The 19,991-nt window shown below is 38.1% G+C and overlaps 1 protein-coding gene across 11 annotated transcripts in view; it reads left to right on the forward strand.

Moving 5' to 3' along the window:
- Positions 1–19,991, forward strand: part of LTBP1 (latent transforming growth factor beta binding protein 1) — a 402,356-nt gene that overhangs the window by 325,276 nt on the left and 57,089 nt on the right. For all 11 annotated transcript variants that reach the window (XM_058683005.1, XM_058683000.1, XM_058683002.1 and 8 more), the window contains one exon: positions 534–659. In XM_058683005.1, coding sequence (XP_058538988.1) covers positions 534–659 — 126 coding nt within the window. The remainder of the gene's footprint in view (positions 1–533; positions 660–19,991) is intronic.

A 19,991-nucleotide genomic window follows, 5' to 3' on the forward strand; every position in this document is an offset into this window, starting at 1 on the left:
TCTCTGTCCCTCCCCCACTCACACGTGCGCATTCTCTCTCAAAAATAAAAACTTAAAAAAAAAAGTTCACATCGTAGGAGAGGATGGGATGGAGGTGGCATGCTTGGTGTTAGAACGGATTCGTGTGCATGGAAATGGAGGAGGGCGAGGGGAACAAAGCATGCTCACTGATAAAGACTATTTCTCAGAGAAATTTTTTGTTAGAATGTTTGTAAGCCTCCAACAGGTCTTAAAATTAAATGGGGGCAGGGGGGGAAGATGGGGGGGGCCTCCAGGTTGAACCTATGAAAGCGAAAATACTCTTTGTGTAGATTAAAAATGGTTGAACATTGGCTTATTCATATGATTTGACCTAAATAGTTTCTCTCTTAAAACAATCCAATTTGTGGTCTGGTATATATACAGACAGGATAGTTGTGCCACAAAATAAGTGTCTGACCCTTTTGTGATGGATTTGCTTACTGTATGTCTGCTATCATGTGAAACCAAAGGAAAAATTTTTTTCACGTATTTGGAACTCTTTTCAATTCCAGATATTAATGAATGTGAACAGCCTGGACTCTGTGATCCTCATGGAGAGTGTCTAAACACAGATGGTTCTTTTCACTGTGTCTGCGAACAGGGTTTCTCAATTTCAGCAGATGGCCGTACATGTGAAGGTAAGATAAACCATAAGGGGTCATGCATTTAATTCATGTTAAAGCAGAGAGGAGATTGCTTTCTATTTAAGCAGGCAAAGACTGGAGGACACCAAGAGATACTCATAATTGAAGGCCTCAAAGTATGTATGCATAAAGGTGACTCCTGTCTGCAGTCATGGCTCGGGGATTGCTGGGGTTCACAAGTAGGATAACCTAAGGTCATGCTGGTGAAAATACTCACAGATGATTCCTTTCTGGTACTGAATTAATTGGTTGAAATGTGCAGGACATGATGATTTTAGGTACACCTGGAGGAGACATCGAGCAACCTCCCTGATGGAAATCCGTCCTCTGCCAGTTTTGATTAGGGGTCATATTGATCATCCTCATCGTTGTAAACATGTCTTGCATGATTTTTCTACCACTGTTAACAGAGATTTTCCAGGTATTTCTCTAACATCCTTAGCTCTCAGGCAATTTTCTTTCCCATGGATATTTATTATCGCCTTTAAAGTTAATTGCGGTATAAGACATTGAGATAAGCATGTTGGCTCCCTATTTGCCACCTCTGTGTGTTTGCAGGGATCCAGCACTGTTCTTATTCATAAGATGTGTGTTCTTCATGATTTATTATAGTTTGATACATTGAGGAATAATTCATCTGAACCTTTTTCAAAGTAAACACAGGAGATTCCCATAATCGTAATTTCAGTCTGTCTCTTTGAGAGTTTAGGTAATCAAAACCCAGCTGAAGTTTTAAAGAAGTAAATTACAAAGGTTCTGTGCTGGGCTCATGATAGTACCGAAATTCTTTGCCCTAAAAAAAAAAAAACAGCGCAACAGGAAGTGCCTGCTCTCCTTGCTGGTACCACAGTGGAGTCATGCCGAGGAACAGCGACCAGGGTCATCTGAAACTAATTATTATATTGGGAAGAATAAACTGATCTTATAAAAAGCAGGAGATTGTTGAAATTGCTCTCCTGCTGAGTAGACAAAACACTGATGCCAGATTTGGCTTCAAGCAAAAGAGAGATAGTGCGGGGTGCGGTTTGAGCGAGCAGATTTTGAGGGGTTTGGAAGCCATCAAAAGTTGGGAAATGGAGAAAAACATCATTAAAGGTGGCCATGAGAGGTTTGCAAGGAAATCCATGCTGCAGTGATTTGAGCTTTACATTAATTTTATATTTCGACCTTAGGACGAGAGTTCTTAAGAAATATACCACATGAACACATAATTGTTCTGCAGAGACCGCAGCGTTCCCTGGCAGAGGGTCCAGGGTGCTAGCCTATCTGAGTCACTGATGACACCTGACGCATGTTTTCCTGCATTCCAGAAAGGTGCAGGCTTGATGCTTCTGATGCTACCCTCGCTGAACAGTGTCCAAGTTATAACCGCCGATGATTGTGCCCTGCAAAAACTACATTCAGAGAACAGCGCAGGTCCCTTCACATGCTCGCTAGTCAAAGTTATTGTTCCAGAAGAATATACCAAAGCAAATACATTCACATCCACTCTGTCTTTTGTAGTTTGTGATTTCCTTTTAATTCTGTCTTTTTAAATACTGATTTCTGCAACTCAAGAGTTATATAATCACTCTAATGTGCTTGCAGTTCTAATTTTGTTAGGCATTTACTTGGCAAAGACTTGAATTGTAAAATGTGTTTTTAGAAAACCTCTAGTACTTTGTAAATTACTATACTTTAGTATACTTTCTTTGACCCTTGGTCCATATTTTTTTACTCCAGAAGCTGGACAATTTTATAAGTAATAAAATAGGTAATTTAGAATATGGTGCTGATATATGGCGGTGTAACTAAAAATCTACCTAATTAGTAGGCATGTTATTCTCTTTCTAGAATAAGCTTTGCAAAGCTTTCATTTTTTATGGGCTTACTCCACTACATTAAACTAGTCCAGATTTTCTTTTGTTGGACTTCGCATGAAACTTGTGGCAGTGGCAGTCTGTCCTGATTCTACCCCTGGCTGTGGTGTAGGGTGAAGCCAGCCCATGTGATCAAGGGTTTAGCTGTGGAACTGATGTACATAGGACTTGAGCGAACAGTGAGAAGTGGCTGGTTCTCTTCATGCCCATCCACCAACTCATTTCTGAGCTTCCAGTTTAAGCAGCTGAAGCCTTGGGTACACAGGGCTGGCGTCCCCTGTTCTGAACTGGGCTGACTGAATCCCGATGCTCTAAGCTGGGCTAACTGAATCCCACGAACTGAGGGAAGGAGGGCCCTTCCCCGATTTCCCGTGGCTTAGGGGAGATGTTGGCGTCTGGTCAGAATTACTGAACCACAGTGAAGAGGCATACTCTGTCAGCATAAACTGTCTCAAGTTATCAATTAGCATGGCAGATAGTATAGAAATAAAAACACCATCACTGGATCCTTCCATTCCCATGTGTACGTGGTGTTCTGGGAACATGTACCTGATAGAGGAAGGAGGAACACCTTGATTCTCCTACATGGCATGAAGAACAACAGTGTTTTTTGAAATTCAGCTGGAGTGGAGTGGGAAGTGTGTGGTGAGCTGTTAATTCATGTAGTCATTTGCTCAGAGTTAGCGAGCCTGTCTTGTGCCAGGCACTGTTACTGTTCCCACTGTAACTGTTCTGAGGGCAAAACACATAGTTCTTGTCCACTTGGAGCCTAGGTTCCAGGAGGAGAATCTGGGATAAGTAAGTAAATAATACATACCAGAAAATTATGTTTTTGTCTTTAAACAATATAGCATAGTTAGGCTTTGTGGATATAAATGAGTACAGGTTGCCACATGCTGTAAATATCATAAGGGTCGTTTTTCTCCTTTCCCGTGCATGGATGTCAGAGAAGTTCAGACTTCCTCCTCTTTCCTTTGCTTTCTTCTTGGAACTGTGGTTCATCTCCTCCTGCCACCACCTTTACATCCTCTGGTCCGAGTGTTTATCTTGTGTAGGAAAGCAAAGAAAACTTTTTACCTCTTTCACTGAGTTCACTGTTCTGTATCCCAATTTATCCTATTCATGTTTTTTTTTTTTTTAAATCACAATTCTTTTGCTCCTTTAGTTTTTTTTTTCCTTTTGTTGTTGTCGTTGTAGAGTTTTAACTCATGAAAAATATCTCCCATCCCATTTATAAACTGACCCAAAGTTTGGTTTCATTATTGTCACCGGAATGTATGTGAGTGGGCAAATTGGGACCCTTGGGACGGTCAGATTCCTAAGTGTCACACACCTGTCCCCTGACCCCTGTGGAGAAGCATCCCTTGGCTTCTTTGCATCACAGCATTCAAGGCTCTCTTTCCACGCTGCTCTTGGCCAGGGGCCACAGTGCTGTCCCCATTGGGCTTCCAGGTTGAATGAGAGTTTATACAACAAGTAGAGTTGGGGACATCAGACATGTCTAGACCTCACTGTGCTTTCCAGCCTGTTCACACCTTAGAATGGTCACACTGGCCTAGCGGGGACCTTGAAGGATCCCAGCAATACAGCACCAGTGGCTTGCAGAACCTGGTTAGTCATGGCTAATTAGGCCTCCAAACCACAACCAAAATCACTCCCTGTCTTTTAGAAGGTATCCCCATTCATTCATTCATTCATTCATTAGACAAATATTCAGTGAATACTACATGCCAGCCACTGTTCTGGGTACTGGGGCCACATCGGTGAACAACAAAAATTTCTACTTGCTTGCAGGCAGTTAACTAATAAGTAAACTACATAATAGGCTAGAAGGAGATAAACCCTGTGAGAAAACCAAGTAGAACAGGGTATGAGAGATCTGAGGCCTGGAGCAAGGAATGGAAAGCTGGAACCATACTAACTGGGGAGGTCTGACTTGACCATTTTGCCTTAGAGAAATAATAAAATATTGTGTCTGGGTAACAAATGAAACCATATTAAGTGCCTTTTTCACACTGCCCATCTACCTGCTAATAATAGCCTATCAGTAAATAAAAGGGCATGGGATTGTCTGCTGAGGGCCTTTATTCTATTGCCAACATCAATTCTGTTGTGTAGACTGGGGAGTAGAAATCAGCGAACATCACCAAGAGCAAACCCTAATGTAAACTGTGGACTTGGATTGATAATGATGTGTCATTGTGTGTTCATCAACCATAACAAATGTTCAGGGATATTGATAGTGAGGGCACCTGGGTGAGAGGACAGGGGGTGGAGGGGGTAAGGGGGAATATGGGAACTTTCTGTGCAATTTTATTGTGTATCTAGAGCTGCTCTTGAAAATAACCTCTGGGGGCGCCTGGGTGTCTCAGTCGGTTGTGTCCAACTTTGGCTCAGGTCATGATCTTGCAGTTTGCGAGTTCGAGCCCCGCGTCGGGCTTTGTGCTGACAGCTCAGAGCCTGGAGCCTGCTTCACATTCTGTGTCTCCCTCTCTCTGCCCCTCCCCCACTCATCCTCTGTCTCTCTCTCTCTCTCTGTCAAAAATTAAATAAACATTAAAAAATATTTAAGCGAAAATAACCTCTGATCTTGAAAGTCAGGCCATTTCTAGAATGACCTGTTTTTCATCAGAAAGGAAAAAATCAAAATCCTTAATATGAATTCTGTATTCTCCCATATTTTCCTCCCCCGGATAGTTATTGCTTTTCAAAATAATACCTCAGACAGAATATGTAATCAGAAGCTTCTCTCTCACTTTCAAAATAATTCTAAAACTGATCCAAATTCGAGAACTCTAAGGATTGGAAAGGGACTTCTTAAAACATGGAGCCTGAGCTCTGAATCCCAGAGTATTCAGAGAATCCAGTCCTGTTGTTCAGCAGCTCTAGAGATTCTAATCCTGTAAGTTTTTAGAGTATCTTCTACAAACCACTTCTTGCTAATTCACTCATTTGAAAGGAAGACGTAACCAAAGGCAAGTGGTGGGGATGGCTAGCTTCTTGAACTTTACTGAGACTGGTGGTATCAGAAAAACTAAAAGAAAAACTGCTTCAGTTGGAAGAGCATGTTTCTCTTGATCTTGTTGTCATGAGTTTGAGTCCCACGCTGGGTATAGAAATTACTAAAAAAAAATTTTTTAAAAAGTGAGAAAGAAAGCCTGAAAGAAGTTAGGTTCAAACTTTTAGGCTAATTTTGTGTTCATTAGAGCCAGAAAATATGGTAAAGTCTTGCCAAATCAAAGCAATAAAAGGTAATCAGGAGCAAGCATGGTTTTGTTTGTAGACTTTTAGGTACATTTTCTATGAACAGTATAGAAGGAAAGTATAAAATCATTGTTGATAGTATGCCACGCAATTGGTGACTTTGTGGCGTGGAGATAGAACTTTGTATCTGTCACCAAGGAGAAACTATATTTTTTAAATGATTTAGCCAAGTAAGACATTGAAGTGCCGTATCACAATAATATATTACATCTGGCCACTTGGCCCAAAGATTTTTAGGGTTGTTGGGGGTTTTTTTTTTGTTTGTTTTGTTTTGTTTTTTGTTTTTTGTTGTTTTAGTAGCTTTATGGTCAGAAACTGAAAAATCTAGTGAGAATACAACCTGAGTGTTTCTTTTCTAAACAAAGGGAATTTAGGTTAACAATAAGATCCTTTTTCTCCCATGTATAAAAAAAGGAAAGGGATCATACAACATTCCAGGTGAAGAAGGGAAGTGGCTTCCTGCTGTAAAGGCTCCTGTTCCTCACGCTCACTCCTCCTGTGAATGTACTTCTGCAGAAGTGAGTGAAAATGGATGTTTAAATCATTAGGGAGAGAGCTGAGGAAATTTTGCTGGAATAAGCTGCTTTTGGATCTGGAATACATATTTTCCATGCATTGCTTGATTGTCTTCCGTATATCAACATTTTTATAAAGAAATTCATAATAGTAGCACAGAAATTCAAGAGCTCTTCCTAAGCCTTTTATCACTGCTGACCTTTTAAAACCCCAGAGCTATGGAAAATCATCCGTGCATAGACAGAGAAGTAAACACTTTCCTTGCAGCCAAAAAAATCGACACGAAACTGCCAGAAAGTGAAGTCTGTAGATAGTCAGCTGCCCCTTCAACACCTTTTCCTGCCACCCAGCTCACATCCAGGGCGTCAGGCTTCCTGCATCTATTTCGGTGAGTCTTTTGATGTCGTCTACAACCGGAGTTCTTTATAGGTCATGGAAGGTTGTTGTGATTGGTAGGTATTTCTAGACTTTAGGCTTGAATTGTAACACTTAATGTATTGATTCCAGAACCGGTTATTTGTCTAGGCATCCAGCTGATGGAATATTGTGTGGTTGTCTCGGAGTCCCAACATGAGTGGACTAGAGATTATTCCTACAGTTGATTTCATGACTTTATTAAAACAATAGCAAAAATAATAATAGCTAGCATTTACGGAATTGTTTTTGTGAGCCAGGCACTGTGCTAAGTGCATAATACCAATTTGCTCATTTAATCTGCCTGACAAACCCGTGGGTAGGATTAGTATTAATCAGAATGCTTTTGGCTGCAGTGAACAGCTTAAGACAAAGAGACTTACCGTACTAAGAAGTGTAGAGATGGTCACCTCCTCTCTATTAGAGGTCTTTATTCAAATGTATCTTTCTCAAGGAAACCTTTTCTGATCACCCTTTCTCACATTCACCTCCAGAACTTCCCGTTCCCCTTTTGCTTTTTTTAAACCACCTTATTCTAATTTCTCTTATTTATTTATTGTCAGACCCCAGTCCTAGACTCTAAGACTGATGGGACTTCGCAGTGGGTCTTGTTCACACCCGTATAGCATTGAGAATGATCAGAGCATGGTAAATGGTGACTAAGTGAAAGGCTGAAGTCTGTAACTCCTCCTGGAATATCAGGAAATAGATACAATAAGATTACTCCAGATCGAGCGTATTGTGTGTTTTTGTGAAATCTTTCCTATTTTTTCAAGACTTAATTCTCTAAAGCACACCCTGCATAATTATTGGGTACAGTAGTGGTTAAGCAGTTAGGCTGTGGGTTCTGAGTATGTGGGCTTGGACTCTTACTCTGCTTCCAAGCTGTGCGAACTTGAGTAAGTTACCACAGCTCCTGTGCTTTGGTTTCCCGTGTGCATAGTGAAAATGATGCTCCTACCTACATGGAGCCATTGTAAGAATTAAATATGTTGTTGTGTGCTGGTAAGTATCTACCTAGAATGGAGCCGGGTCCCATAGAACGTGCTCCATGATGTGAATTAGTCTTAGTATTTTAGCACTTTTTACATTGGTACCCTCGTTACTTTGCCATCTATTGCCATTTTTTAAAATATGTGGACATCTAAAGCATTTAACATCTATTTGTTTTTAAGTGATCAGTGCTCACAAAATATACAATACACAGATTACCTAAGTATTTGTGATTTAAATTGATAGTTCTGAGTCATCAGGTCTGGGTCTAAAGAAGGTACTATGTTATATTTTATGTGCTTTTAACCCCAAATGTATTTATTATAACTTATTTATTAATTATGTAAATTAATACATAAACCATATGAAGCATAGCAGGGTAACTCATTTATACATAGTTTGCTTTAATTCTTCACCCTTTGTTTTCCCTAGGAGTGCCACATGACTGACTTTCTCCAGGCACCCCCTAAGTATTTCGAGTTTCAAAATGTTTCATGAGTCAGTTGCCAATAAACCGATGGCTAATGCTGATGCCTATTTGCATTTAAATATTGGAGTTGTTATTTCTAGAGATACGCTGTCTATTTTCTGTGGTTTCATAACTGATCTTTCTTGGCCTCCTATTTGAATATAGAAAGAGAAAAATTAGAATAGTGAAAAAAAATGAGAATTTTTTTGGCTGATCTTATGTTGCTTTTGGGGCCTACGTGTCAAAAAGATGAATCTGGGGTTTGATATGTTTGGCCTGTGCTTAGGGCTTTCTCCCAGCTCTGCTGGCAACACGTCTTAGCCTGAGAAAGGCTATATGAAAAGAGAAAATGTACACCATGACTCTGAAGTTAGAAGATGTTTATTTGTTAGAAAGTCTTGGTTGTAAAAATGTACAACTATTAAATTAACGCAAAGACAATCCACTGGTTATAAATAAATATGTGCAAAGTAATAGTGCATTTAAAAAACTTTATGTAGTGTAGAAACACAAAATGCATTTCACACGTTAGTGCCTGCAAGTAATTGGGTTAGAAATATGTGGTTGGAGTTCAGACTCTTTCCTGTATCTAAAGAAACTTTTCTGAATGGCATGGAATTTATTCACCATGGAGAATTCATTCCAATACTTCACTTTTTGTGATAGTCTGTTATATAATAGTAAATTAGGCTCATTCTTTATCTTCAGGGGCAGAGAAGTTTTTTTTGTTTTTTTTTTTCAAGCTTTCTTCTCATTTCTTTCCTTGAAAGTCTTAGAGATGTTTCTTTCCTGTAGCAAATTTAAGTCCTTCTCATTCACTTTTCCCGATTTTCTGTAACATTGTCAGTACATATAGTGGAGGAACTAGGAAGAAATGGCTTTTCAAATTCAGAAATACACCGTGATACTCTTTTTCTTAAAAGAAGCGTAGTTGGCTTCTGTATCCAGGTTTCGCTTTTGTCAAAAAGACTGGTTTATGTCTCATTAAAAATGTACCGTTTTTCAACTTGATTTAGAATTTTTCCTTTAAGTATCACAGACACTTAGTTTTGGATTTTAACCCATAATAGATTGTTACTGTAATCGAACCAACATCTGGCTCACGCAGTGGCTTCCCCACCCATTGCCTCTGCCTCACCCCGGGCTCTCCCTCTGTGAGTGGGAAGATGTGTGCCCAGTGCAAACTGCAGGCTTTCGAAGCTGTTTAATGACAAATGTCCTCTCCACGTACAGAACCTGAGCCTCGTGAGTTTCCTCAGTCACTGAGACATAGCACACTTGCCCCATTCTGTCGGTCTTTCCCTCCATGAGCAGGGAAATTTGAAATATAAAAGCTGAAAGACTCTTCTTGAATTTTGTTTTAAAGCAGTTAATCTAAAATGATTTGGTTCATGGGGCACCTGGGTGGCTCAGTCGGTTAAGTGTCTGACTTCTGCTCAGGTAGTGATCTCACGGTTCTTCAGTTTGAGCCCCCCCCATCGAGCTCTCTGCTGTCAGCGAAGAGCCGGGATCAGATCATCTGCCCCCACCCCGCCTCTCAAAATGAATAAATAAACTTAAAAAAGAAAAAAGGTTTCTGGTGCCTGGATGACTCAGTCGGTTAAGTGTCTGACTCTTGATTTCGGCTCAGGTCATGGGTGATCTCACTGTTTGTCGTGCTCTGCCCTGGCATTGTGGAGCCTGCTTGGGATTCTCTTCCTTTATCCTGGCTCTCACTCTCTTGCTCTCTCCTGATGTAGCTTCTTCCTAATTTTTACCCCATTCCCTTCCCCATTACCCACTTAGGGCAGTAACCACTATTTTGTCTTCATTACTGTGGCTTTGTTTTACCTGGTTTTGAACAGTTTATCAGTGGAATCATATAGGAGTTATTCATTTGTGTCTGACTTCTTACCTTCAGCATTCTGTTCGTATGCTTCACCTATGTTATATGTAGCAATATATCAGTTACCTTCATTGCTATATAGTATTTTGTTTTGTAAATATACTGTATATATTTTGTTGATGGGCACTTGGTTTGTTGCAGTTTGGGACTATTATGAATAAAGCTTTTATAAATATTCTTGAACATGCTTTTAGTGGATATAGTCACTAATTTCTTGTGGAATATTACTCAGGAGTATAATCTCTAGGTCCTAAAATACGTGTATGTCTCCCTTTCATAGATACAGCCAGTTTTCAGAGTACCAGTTTCCGGTGCCCCGACTTCTAATACATGTTTTTGTCCTACATCCTTGTCAGTCATTGGTATTGTCAGTTCTTTTAAAGGTTAGCCATACTTAGTAATGTATTCTCCTACCCTGTCAATTTGCATTTCCTTTGTGAGGGTTGATGTTCAACTTTTCTACCGTGTTGGCTTTTTGAGCATTATTTCAGCTCTCTAATTCTGCATAGAAGACCTCTTCAAAATGAGGTACTCCATACAACAACTGTGTTAATGGTAAGTTGAAATGAACCAAAATTCTTTTAATGAAGGCCAGTGTTTTAATTATTTCATTTGAGATCAGTACACTCTGTGTCCATGATCTTTGCAAACCCTAAAGTCATTATGATACTCTTTGATATTGTCTTCTAAAAGCTTTATTGTTTTATATTTAGAATTTGGAATCTGTAATAGCACTAAAACTTTTTTTGTGTATGGTGTGAAATAGAGGTCAAGATTTAATTATTTCCTAAATGGATTCTAATTGGATCATCACCCTTTATTGAGAAGAGTACCCTTTTCCCGCTGATTTGCACTGGGAACTTTGTCATGAACCACGTGTAAATATACAGGACTCTTTTTCTTCTTCATTCCATCCCTAGATTGGTTTATCCTTGTACCAGTAGCATATTGTCTTAATTATAGTAGCTTCATAATGGACACTAATGTATGTACTGTAAATTCTAAGTTGTGCAGTTTTGTTCTTAATCAAAATTGTCAGACTTTTTCATGGCCTTTTGCATTTCTATATAAGTTTTATAATCAGCTTATCACTTTTCACCAAAAAAAAAAAAAAATCTGCTGAGATTTTGATTGGAATTGCATTGAATCAATAGATCAATTTTGGAAGATTTGATATTTTACAGTATTGACTCTTTTAATACATAAACATGACATATCCTTCTATTTAGGTTTTCTTTCATTTGTTTTGGTGTTTTGTGGTAGTCTTTTTTGTAGTATTGGACAGAGTTGTTGCTGTTGCTAGGTTTTCAGTATTTTTATATTGTTGTGAAGGGTATTTAAAATGTATTTTACCTTGGGATGCCTGGGAGGCTCAGTCAGTTCTTGATTTCAGCTCAGATCATCATCTCAAGGTTTGTGAGTTCGAGCCCCACATTGGGCTCTGTGCTGACAGTGTGGAGCCTGCTTGGGATTCTCTCTCCTTCTCTCTGCCCCTCTCCCCCATCCCCTCAAAATAAATACATAAACTTTAAAAGGTGTATTATACCTTTATAACAATTTGATTTTTGTGCATTGACCTTGGACCTATGAGCTTGCTAAATTTACTTGTTATTTTTATTAGTTTATCTGCAGATTCCTTTGGCTTTTGTACTTAACAGCTATGTTGTCTACTGATAATGTAGTGCTAGTTTTATTTATTTTCTTTCAGTAATTATGCCTTTTTTAATTATACTGTCTAGGACCTTCACTACAATGAAAGTAGTGATAGCTAGCTTACTTGTCTCCTTCCTCATCTCAGCAGAAAAAGCACTAAATATTTCTTTAACTTTGATGTTTGCCATAGGCTTTTTTAATATGTGCTCTCTGGAGATTCCCTTTCAGTTATGGTTTGATGAGAGTCTTTATTATGAATGGTTTTGAATTATCAGAGATGCTTTTCCTGCATCTATTGAAATAATTGTGTTCTTTTTTTTTAATTGTATTTTCTCCTTTTTTCTATTAATGTGGTGAATTACATGGACTGGTTGTTTTTATTTTTGTTGTTGTTTTTGCTTATTTGTTTTAAACAAGATAAAAGCTTATTTTTTTCTGTGTAACATCAAGCGTAAGTAATCTCGGGCTGAGGATTCAGATCTACCATGCTGGAACCCAGGCGACATCTATCTTGTTCTGCTGTCTTTGACATGTGATTGTAAATCATGGTTGAAGATGGTATTTCCACTGCCTACCATCACATACACATTGCAGCCATATTGATTTTCCTTTTTAAGGAAAAAGACTTTTGTGTTCTTATAATAAATCCAACAGTCATGATATAGTATCCTTCTTTTTTTTTTTAATTTTTTTTTAATGTTTATTTATTTTTGAGACAGAGACAGAGCATGAATGGGGGAGGGGCAGAGAGAGAGGGAGACACAGAATCGGAAGCAGGCTCCAGGCTCCGAGCCGTCAACCCAGAGCCCGACGCGGGGCTCGAACTCACGAACCATGAGATCGTGACCTGAGCTGAAGTCGGACGCTCAACCAACCGAGCCACCCAGGCGCCCCTAGTATCCTTCTTATACAGTATATCCCTAGAGCCATATTGCTAACATTTTGTTGAGAATATGTGCATCATTAGAGAGTTTGACCTTGAATGTACTTCTGATGTTCTCTGAAGTTATAGAATCAAGGTGGTTATGGTTTCATAAAATAAGTTCCAAAGTGCCTCCTCTGGGTTTTTTTTTGGACAAGTTATGTATAAGATTGATGTGAGTTCTTTCTCAGATTCCTTGACGAATTCATAAGGAAAGTCATTAGGGCCTGGAAGTTTTTGATTATCGTGTGTGTGTGTGTGTGTGTGTGTGTGTGTGTGTGTGTGTGTTGGGGTCCAGGGTGGTATTATGAAAGTCTTAAAATTACAGTTAAGAATTCTTTAAAAGATAAAGTAACATTCGGTTTTTTGACTTTGCATGAGAATTTTGGTTAACTTTGTTTTTTAAGGAATTTATCCATTTTAGGTAAAATTTCCAATTCATTGTCACCAAGTAGTTCCTAATATCTTTTTTATATCTCTTTTTAATGTCTGTAAAATGTGTTAGTGATGCCTTTCATTTTTTATTTACTAATTTGTGCTTTCTTTGTTTTGTTCTTTTTTTTAAGTATATTTATTTATTTCAAGATAGAAGAAAAGAGAAAGTGAGCAGCAGGGAAGGGGCAGAGAGAGGGAGAGACAGAATCTCATGCAGGCTCCACACTGCCAGTGCAGTCTCTAACTCACGTACTGTGAGGTCTTGACCTCAGCCATGATCAAGAATCTGATTCTTAATGGACCGAGCCACCCAGGTGCCCCTGCTTTGTTCTCAGTCTTTCTACAGGCATTAGTCTTGGCAAAAAATAACTTGTGTTGATTTTTCTCTTTTCTCTTATGTTAATTTCTGCTTTTATGTTTATTCTTTCTTTGGGCTTCATTTGTCTTTATATCTTCTTGAGATAGATCCTTAGATCATTGGGTTTTCAACATTCTTTTCTGTAATATATATATATATATATATATATATATATATATATATATATATATATATTTTCTAATATACATTTATGGCTATGTACTTCTTTCTAAGAATGACTTTGCATCCTCAACTTTTGATATATTTTTTGCTATTCAGACAAAAGTATTACAAATGCATTGTCATTTTTTTTTCTTCAGCCAGTGAATTATTTATACATGTTTTGCTTAATAACCAGACATTTGGGGAATTTTTAATAATCTTTTGTTATTTATATACATTTTTTAATGTTTTCTTTCTTTCTTTCTTTCTTTCTTTCTTTCTTTCTTTCTTTCTTTCTTTCTTCCTTCCTTTCTTTCTTTCTTTCTTTCTTTCTTTCTTTCTTTCTTTCTTTCTTTCGAGAAAGCGCAAGTGAGGGAGGCACAGAGAGAGGGAGACAGAGGATCCAAAGCAGACTCTGTGGTGACAGCAGTGAGCCCAGTTGTAGGGCTGAAAGTCAGGAACCTTGAGATCATGACCTGAGCCCAAGGTGGACGCTCAACTGACTGAGCCACCCAGGCACCACATTGTTTTTTATGTCTTAATACCTCTCTGGCCACAAAACATACTTTCAGTGATTTCAATCCTTGGAATTTGTTGTGGGGCAGAATATGGTCAGTTTTGGTAATATTCCTTGTGTACTTGAATACTATGTCTATTTTTCAGTTGGATCTATAAATGTTAATTAGTGCTCAGTTTGTAAATTGTTTAAATCATGTGTATCCCTACTGTGTTTTTGTCTGCTTGTTACATAATTTACTGAAGGGGTCTTTTATAATCTCCCATTATTATGGAGATTTATCTGTTTACAATTTTAGTTTCCCGGGTTTTGTTTTATACAGTATCTGACCATGGAATTAAATACAGAATTTTTTGTGTCTTCCTGGTGTATTGACCCTTGGTCCATGTTTGTCTCTACCTGTGCATCTAGTCTTTGAATCTACTTTATCAGTATAGCTACATAGCCTCTTTCAATAAGATTTTGTATGGTTTGTCTTTCCCCAATTTTTCATGTTCTTATCTTGAAGCGGCCTTTTTCTTGTAAGCAGAATAGTTTTTTTTTTTTTTTTCTAAGCCAGATGACCATTTTTGTCTTCTAATTGGAGAATTTAGTTTACATACATTTACCATAATTATTGGTATTGGAGGGTTCAAATCTATACCTTTCTCTTTGTCTTCTGTTTGTCTCATCTCTTTTTCCTTTGTTTTTGTTTTTGGCTGCCTTTTGGAGTATTTATTATTATATCAATCCCTTTCTCCCCTGCTTTTTTTATGCATATTTTTTGGAGAATGTTTCCCTATTTCCCTGATTTTTAACTCAACAGTTGATGAAAGGAAAATAAAATAAGTTTGGGATATGAAACATACTGGTCCAAGATCTATTTTCACATAATAAAAAGTAAAACTGTATACAATACTTAACTATATACCATAGAAAAGTCAGTCTCCAGTAGAAAACATTTACAGCTGAGAATTTACCATTTGTATTGAAGGAAGGGATTAGGTCTAAAGTGTTTTTACTTTTCATTCAACAGAATGTCTGAATTAATGTTCAGAAATTTGTACTTTTGGGCAGTCTCCAGAGTTTTTGAAAACTAAACAAATACAGCTTTGTGTGCAAGAAACAAAACTTGGCTAGATTAAAAAGCATTAAATTTTTTTTTGTTTGCTTGATTTCAATTGCAGTTGCAATTATTGAGATTTGCTGTGGCTTTTTTAACAGAATGTGTGTATACTATTGTTAATAATTATCAGCAGCATTTTTCTCATGTAATTTTTATCATTTGAAGCAAAATACTTTATTGTAAATTAAGACATTCTGTTTTTTTGTCAATTGGAAGACATGTTTAATGTTTTCAGTTTTATAATTCTTTTTAGAATAGTTATGAATATTCTATTTTTGTGTATATAGTTTTATTATACTCATTTGCTTTTTCTGGTTAGAGTGCAATATATACTTGGGTATACACTCGTAAAAGAATTTTCTACTTTTGGTATCTTCAAATAGTTGTTTTCAAGTATATAATTGTTCTGATTTTGAGAGTAATGTGCTCATTGTAGAAAATTTAGAAAATGCTAACAAGTATAAAGTTATTTATCTACCAACCAGTTAATATTTGGCCTATATTCTTTTTTAGAGTTTTCGGTGCTTAAGTATTAAAGTAAGATCTTCTACTTTTTATCTTTAGTTTTTAAAGTTTACTTATTTGAGAGAGAGAGCATGCATGCAAGGGGGATAGGGAGAAAGAGAATCCCAAGCAGGCCCTGCGGAGCCTTACTTGAGGCTCTAACCCATGAATGGCGAGGTACGACCTGAGCCAAAATCAAGAGTCGGATGCTTAACCAACTGAGCCACCCTGGTGGCTGTCTTTACCTTTATGTTTTCACTTAGCATTACAGTATTTATATTTTTTGATAGTTATATCCCTTTGAAAATGAATTTGTGATGACCACATAATTTTATAACATGAGCATACCATATACTTGTAAAAGTATCTTCCTAATTGTGGAGATATAGACTGTTTCCTTTGTTGTTGCTATTTAATGCTCTGTGAATACACTTGTATATAAACATTTATTTTCGTTAATGATCATGTCCTTAGACTGGCTTGTAAGACACTTGATACAAGATCAAAGGATATTGGCAATCTTGTGTGTCTTAACAATACGTGGGACCACCTTGCTTTCCAGAAATGTTCTGCTGGCTTCTGTTTCCACCCCCATGCAGTGAGTCTTGGCTCTTGACACTCTCAACAAACTCCTGTTCCTATTTTTCTGTTAATTTGATAAGGAGAAAATAATATCTCATTTTTTTAATGTTTATTTTTGAAACAGAGAGGATGTGTGCATGCATGAATGGAGGAGGGGCAGTGAGAAAGAGGGGGACAGAGGATCCGGATTTTCTACTTTTGGTGTCTTCAAATAGTTGTTTTCAACTATATAATTGTTCTGTATCTTCAAATAGTTCTTTTCAACTATATAATTGTTCTGATTTTGAGAGTAATGTGCTCACTGTAGAAAATTTAGAAAATGCTAACAAGTATAAAGTTATTTATCTACCTATCTATCAGCAGAGAACCTGATGCAGGGCTTAAACCCACAAACTTTGAGATCATGACCTGAGTCGAAGTCAGACACTCAACTGATTGGGCCACCCAGGTGCCCCAGTAATATCTCATTATAATACATTTTCTCTTAGTGAGGTTACCTTCTTTTATATTTATCTTTTCTGTGAAATATTTTTTGCCTGTATGAGGTGGAGTTTGTGTTTTTCTTATGTGTATTAAGGATAATATTGATTTATCAATGCTTGATAGATAGTTCCCCAATTCTTCAGTGTGCCTTTTTAATTTTATGATGCTGTTATGTCCTTACCAGCTTTTTACTTTGCCATATTCTGTATTATGATCAATCGTATCCTCCTGTTTTTCAGACTGTTTTATCTTTATGGCGCTATTTTTATATTTAACTCCTTCATGCTCCTGGATACGAAAATGAACATTTTCTTACCATTCAGTTCTTTTATCTTCATCCTAGAACAGCTTTTCATGTTCGCCTCTGAAAATTTCAGATACAAGGTTCTACATTATAAATCTAACTTTTTAAACTTGGCGTAGCTTTAACGTGACTGTTGCTTTTGAAGGAATGGAAAATGGTTGTGTCACCAGCTGCTTTTCTAGCCCCGTGCCACTGCTTCATTGGTTCTTTTCCCACTGTGAGTGGCTCAGCTTTCTTTGGGCTTTGTTGCTAATGTCATGTGCCATCTTTTTAGGGTCTTCCTAAGTGTCTAGTGAGGGGCAGGAGAAGGCTATGTGACTAGGCACATTTTTCAACACAAAATTGGGTCACGAGCTTCCAAGAGACTCCATCTGAGCCTTGAAGGGCTTGGAGGGCAGACAAAGGTTCCCTAGGTAAAAAATGTGGCCTAGGAGCTGCGGCGGGAGTGGGTCCTGGTGGAATAAATACCACAAGCTAAGATTTGGAGACATAAAATACTGAACAGGTTGAGGAACACTAAGTAAATTAGTTTCAGTTGAACATGTGAAAGAGAAAAGTGATGAATAAGATATAGCTAAGCAGGTAGGCACAGGCTGGATTGTGGAAGCCTTGCTTGCTTTTGTATTAAACAAGTAATATGTTGCATATTGCCATTACACCCCTATTATGTGCCAGGCTTGGTTCCATGCTATGGGCATGTGGTGGTGAGCAAGCCAGGTATGGTCTCTAACTTCCAGGATGTGCATGTGCACAGGGCAAGCAGTAAATGCACAAATAAGCTTTCCAGACAGCATGTGACCAGAAACCATTACGGCTGCTATAAAGGCAAGGAAAGAGTCGGTGGAGGGGGGAAAGCTAATTTATTTCATCTAAAGGATCTCTTACGGAATGGCATTTTAGCTGAGCTCTAAAGAGTGAGTTACCTGCTGGAAGAGTGGGGTGGGGATGCCAGGTGGTGGGCAGCATGCCAGGTGGAGTTGTGGTGAAGGGAAGGACACTGAGGCAGGGAAGTAATAGATACATTCAGGGAAGTGGTAAAGACTGGTGTCAGGTGCTGAGAGGGAAGGAGGCATAGTGACTCATGGGCTGGAGAGTAAGGGGCAGAGTATACAAAGCCTCCCAGGAAACTTGGGTTTCGATATCATTCTAGGTGTAAAAGAAACAGACTGGTTAATTTTAAGGACAGTGATACACTGTCCTTAAATACATTTATGAAATGATGAAATAGTTCATCATTTCAAAGGTGCGTATTTTTTTTTAATACTGTAATATTGGAATGTTGCTTATAGGTGTGATTTTTTAAAATTTTGTTTTAAATGTTTATTTATTTTTGAGAGAGACAGCGCGCTAGCTGACGAAGGCAGAAAGAGAGAGAAACACAGAATCCGAAGCAGGCTGCAGGCTCTGAGCTGTCAGCACAGAGCCTGGTGCGGGGCTCAAACTCACGAACCATGAGCTCATGACCTGAGCCAAAGTCAGATGCTTACTCGACTAAGCCACCCAGGCGCCCCTAGGCGTGTGATTTTTTTTAAGGCAGTGCAACATAGTTTGATGAATTCTTTTCCCCATTAGCTAGAGGTATATAAAATAATTGTGTCCTTTTCAATGTGTGTCCTCTTAACACACATTGAGTTTACTTACACACATTTGAGTTTACTCAGTACTCTAATTTATATACAGTAAGACCTTGGTTTGTGAGCATAATTTGTTCTGGAAACATGCTAGTAATCCAAAGCATTTGTATATCCGAATGAATTTCCCCATAAGAAATTATGGCAACTCAGATGATTCATTCCACAACCTAAAAATATTCATGTGAAAATGATTACAGTACTGTAGTATAATACAAAATAATAAAATACAAAATATAAAGAAAAGTAAACAAATTAACTTGCACTTACCTTTGAAAACCTTCATGGCTGGTGTGAGGGAGACAAGAGAGAGGAGGGCTATTGTGTAGGATGACTTTCACTATCACTAATGGATGTTGACTGCAGTACAGTATTAATAAGCTCTTGTCATATACTGAATTTAAGGTAACTGGCACTAAGGCACCAGAGGAAAGAAAGAGTCTGTATCTACAGGCAGCCTGACCAAGAATGAAGCAAAGCATTCCTAATTTTATTCTTGTGTGGAAAAGCAAAGGACTGCCTGTGGGTGCTTTGAAGTGACAAAAAATACACTACTAGTGCCAGATGTGGGCTCTTTCCAATGTTCTGAAAAGTCACTGATTTCTGCCAAACACCACGGCCTGAGACTGAACATCCAAGCATGGGAGATGATCACCCACCATCCCTCAGAGAGAGAGAAAGAGTGAGAGAAGAACCATTGACTTAGTTGTGATCATGAGACATTTGGCATCGTGTACTACTCGTCTTTCAGGACACACTCAGAACAACTTGCAATCCAAGGTTTTACTGTATTTAAAGTGCACATCACCCAAGGTGCTGTTTGGAAGTGGGATTAGAGGAGCATGAGAAAGGTCAGGGGGTTTCTTGCAGGATGTTGTTCAGGCCAGACATATTGGTACTCAGTCTAGAGCAGTAAAGCATGATGGAGAGAAATGAATGACTCAGGAAATCTTTTGGAAATGAACCTGGTATTGGGTTAGAACATAGTGTTGGGTTGGATGTAGGATAAGGAGAGGGAGTATTGAGGATACATTTCTGGTTCTGGATTTAGCAAGTAGGAGTTTGCTGGTACTATTTGCTGACAGGGGTAAAAATAAAGCATTTTTTTTTTTAAAGATCACAGTTATAATTGTAGTTTATTAGAGCTGCCCATGAAATATTCATGTGGGTATATCAGACAAGCAATTGGATCAATTTAGATCTAGTGCTTAGTAGAGAAGTCTAGGCTGATGATATAAACTGGGAGTCATAAGATATAGATGGTATTTCA

This window comes from Neofelis nebulosa, chromosome 9 (assembly GCF_028018385.1).
Source record: "Neofelis nebulosa isolate mNeoNeb1 chromosome 9, mNeoNeb1.pri, whole genome shotgun sequence".
Classification (NCBI taxonomy): domain Eukaryota; kingdom Metazoa; phylum Chordata; class Mammalia; order Carnivora; family Felidae; genus Neofelis; species Neofelis nebulosa.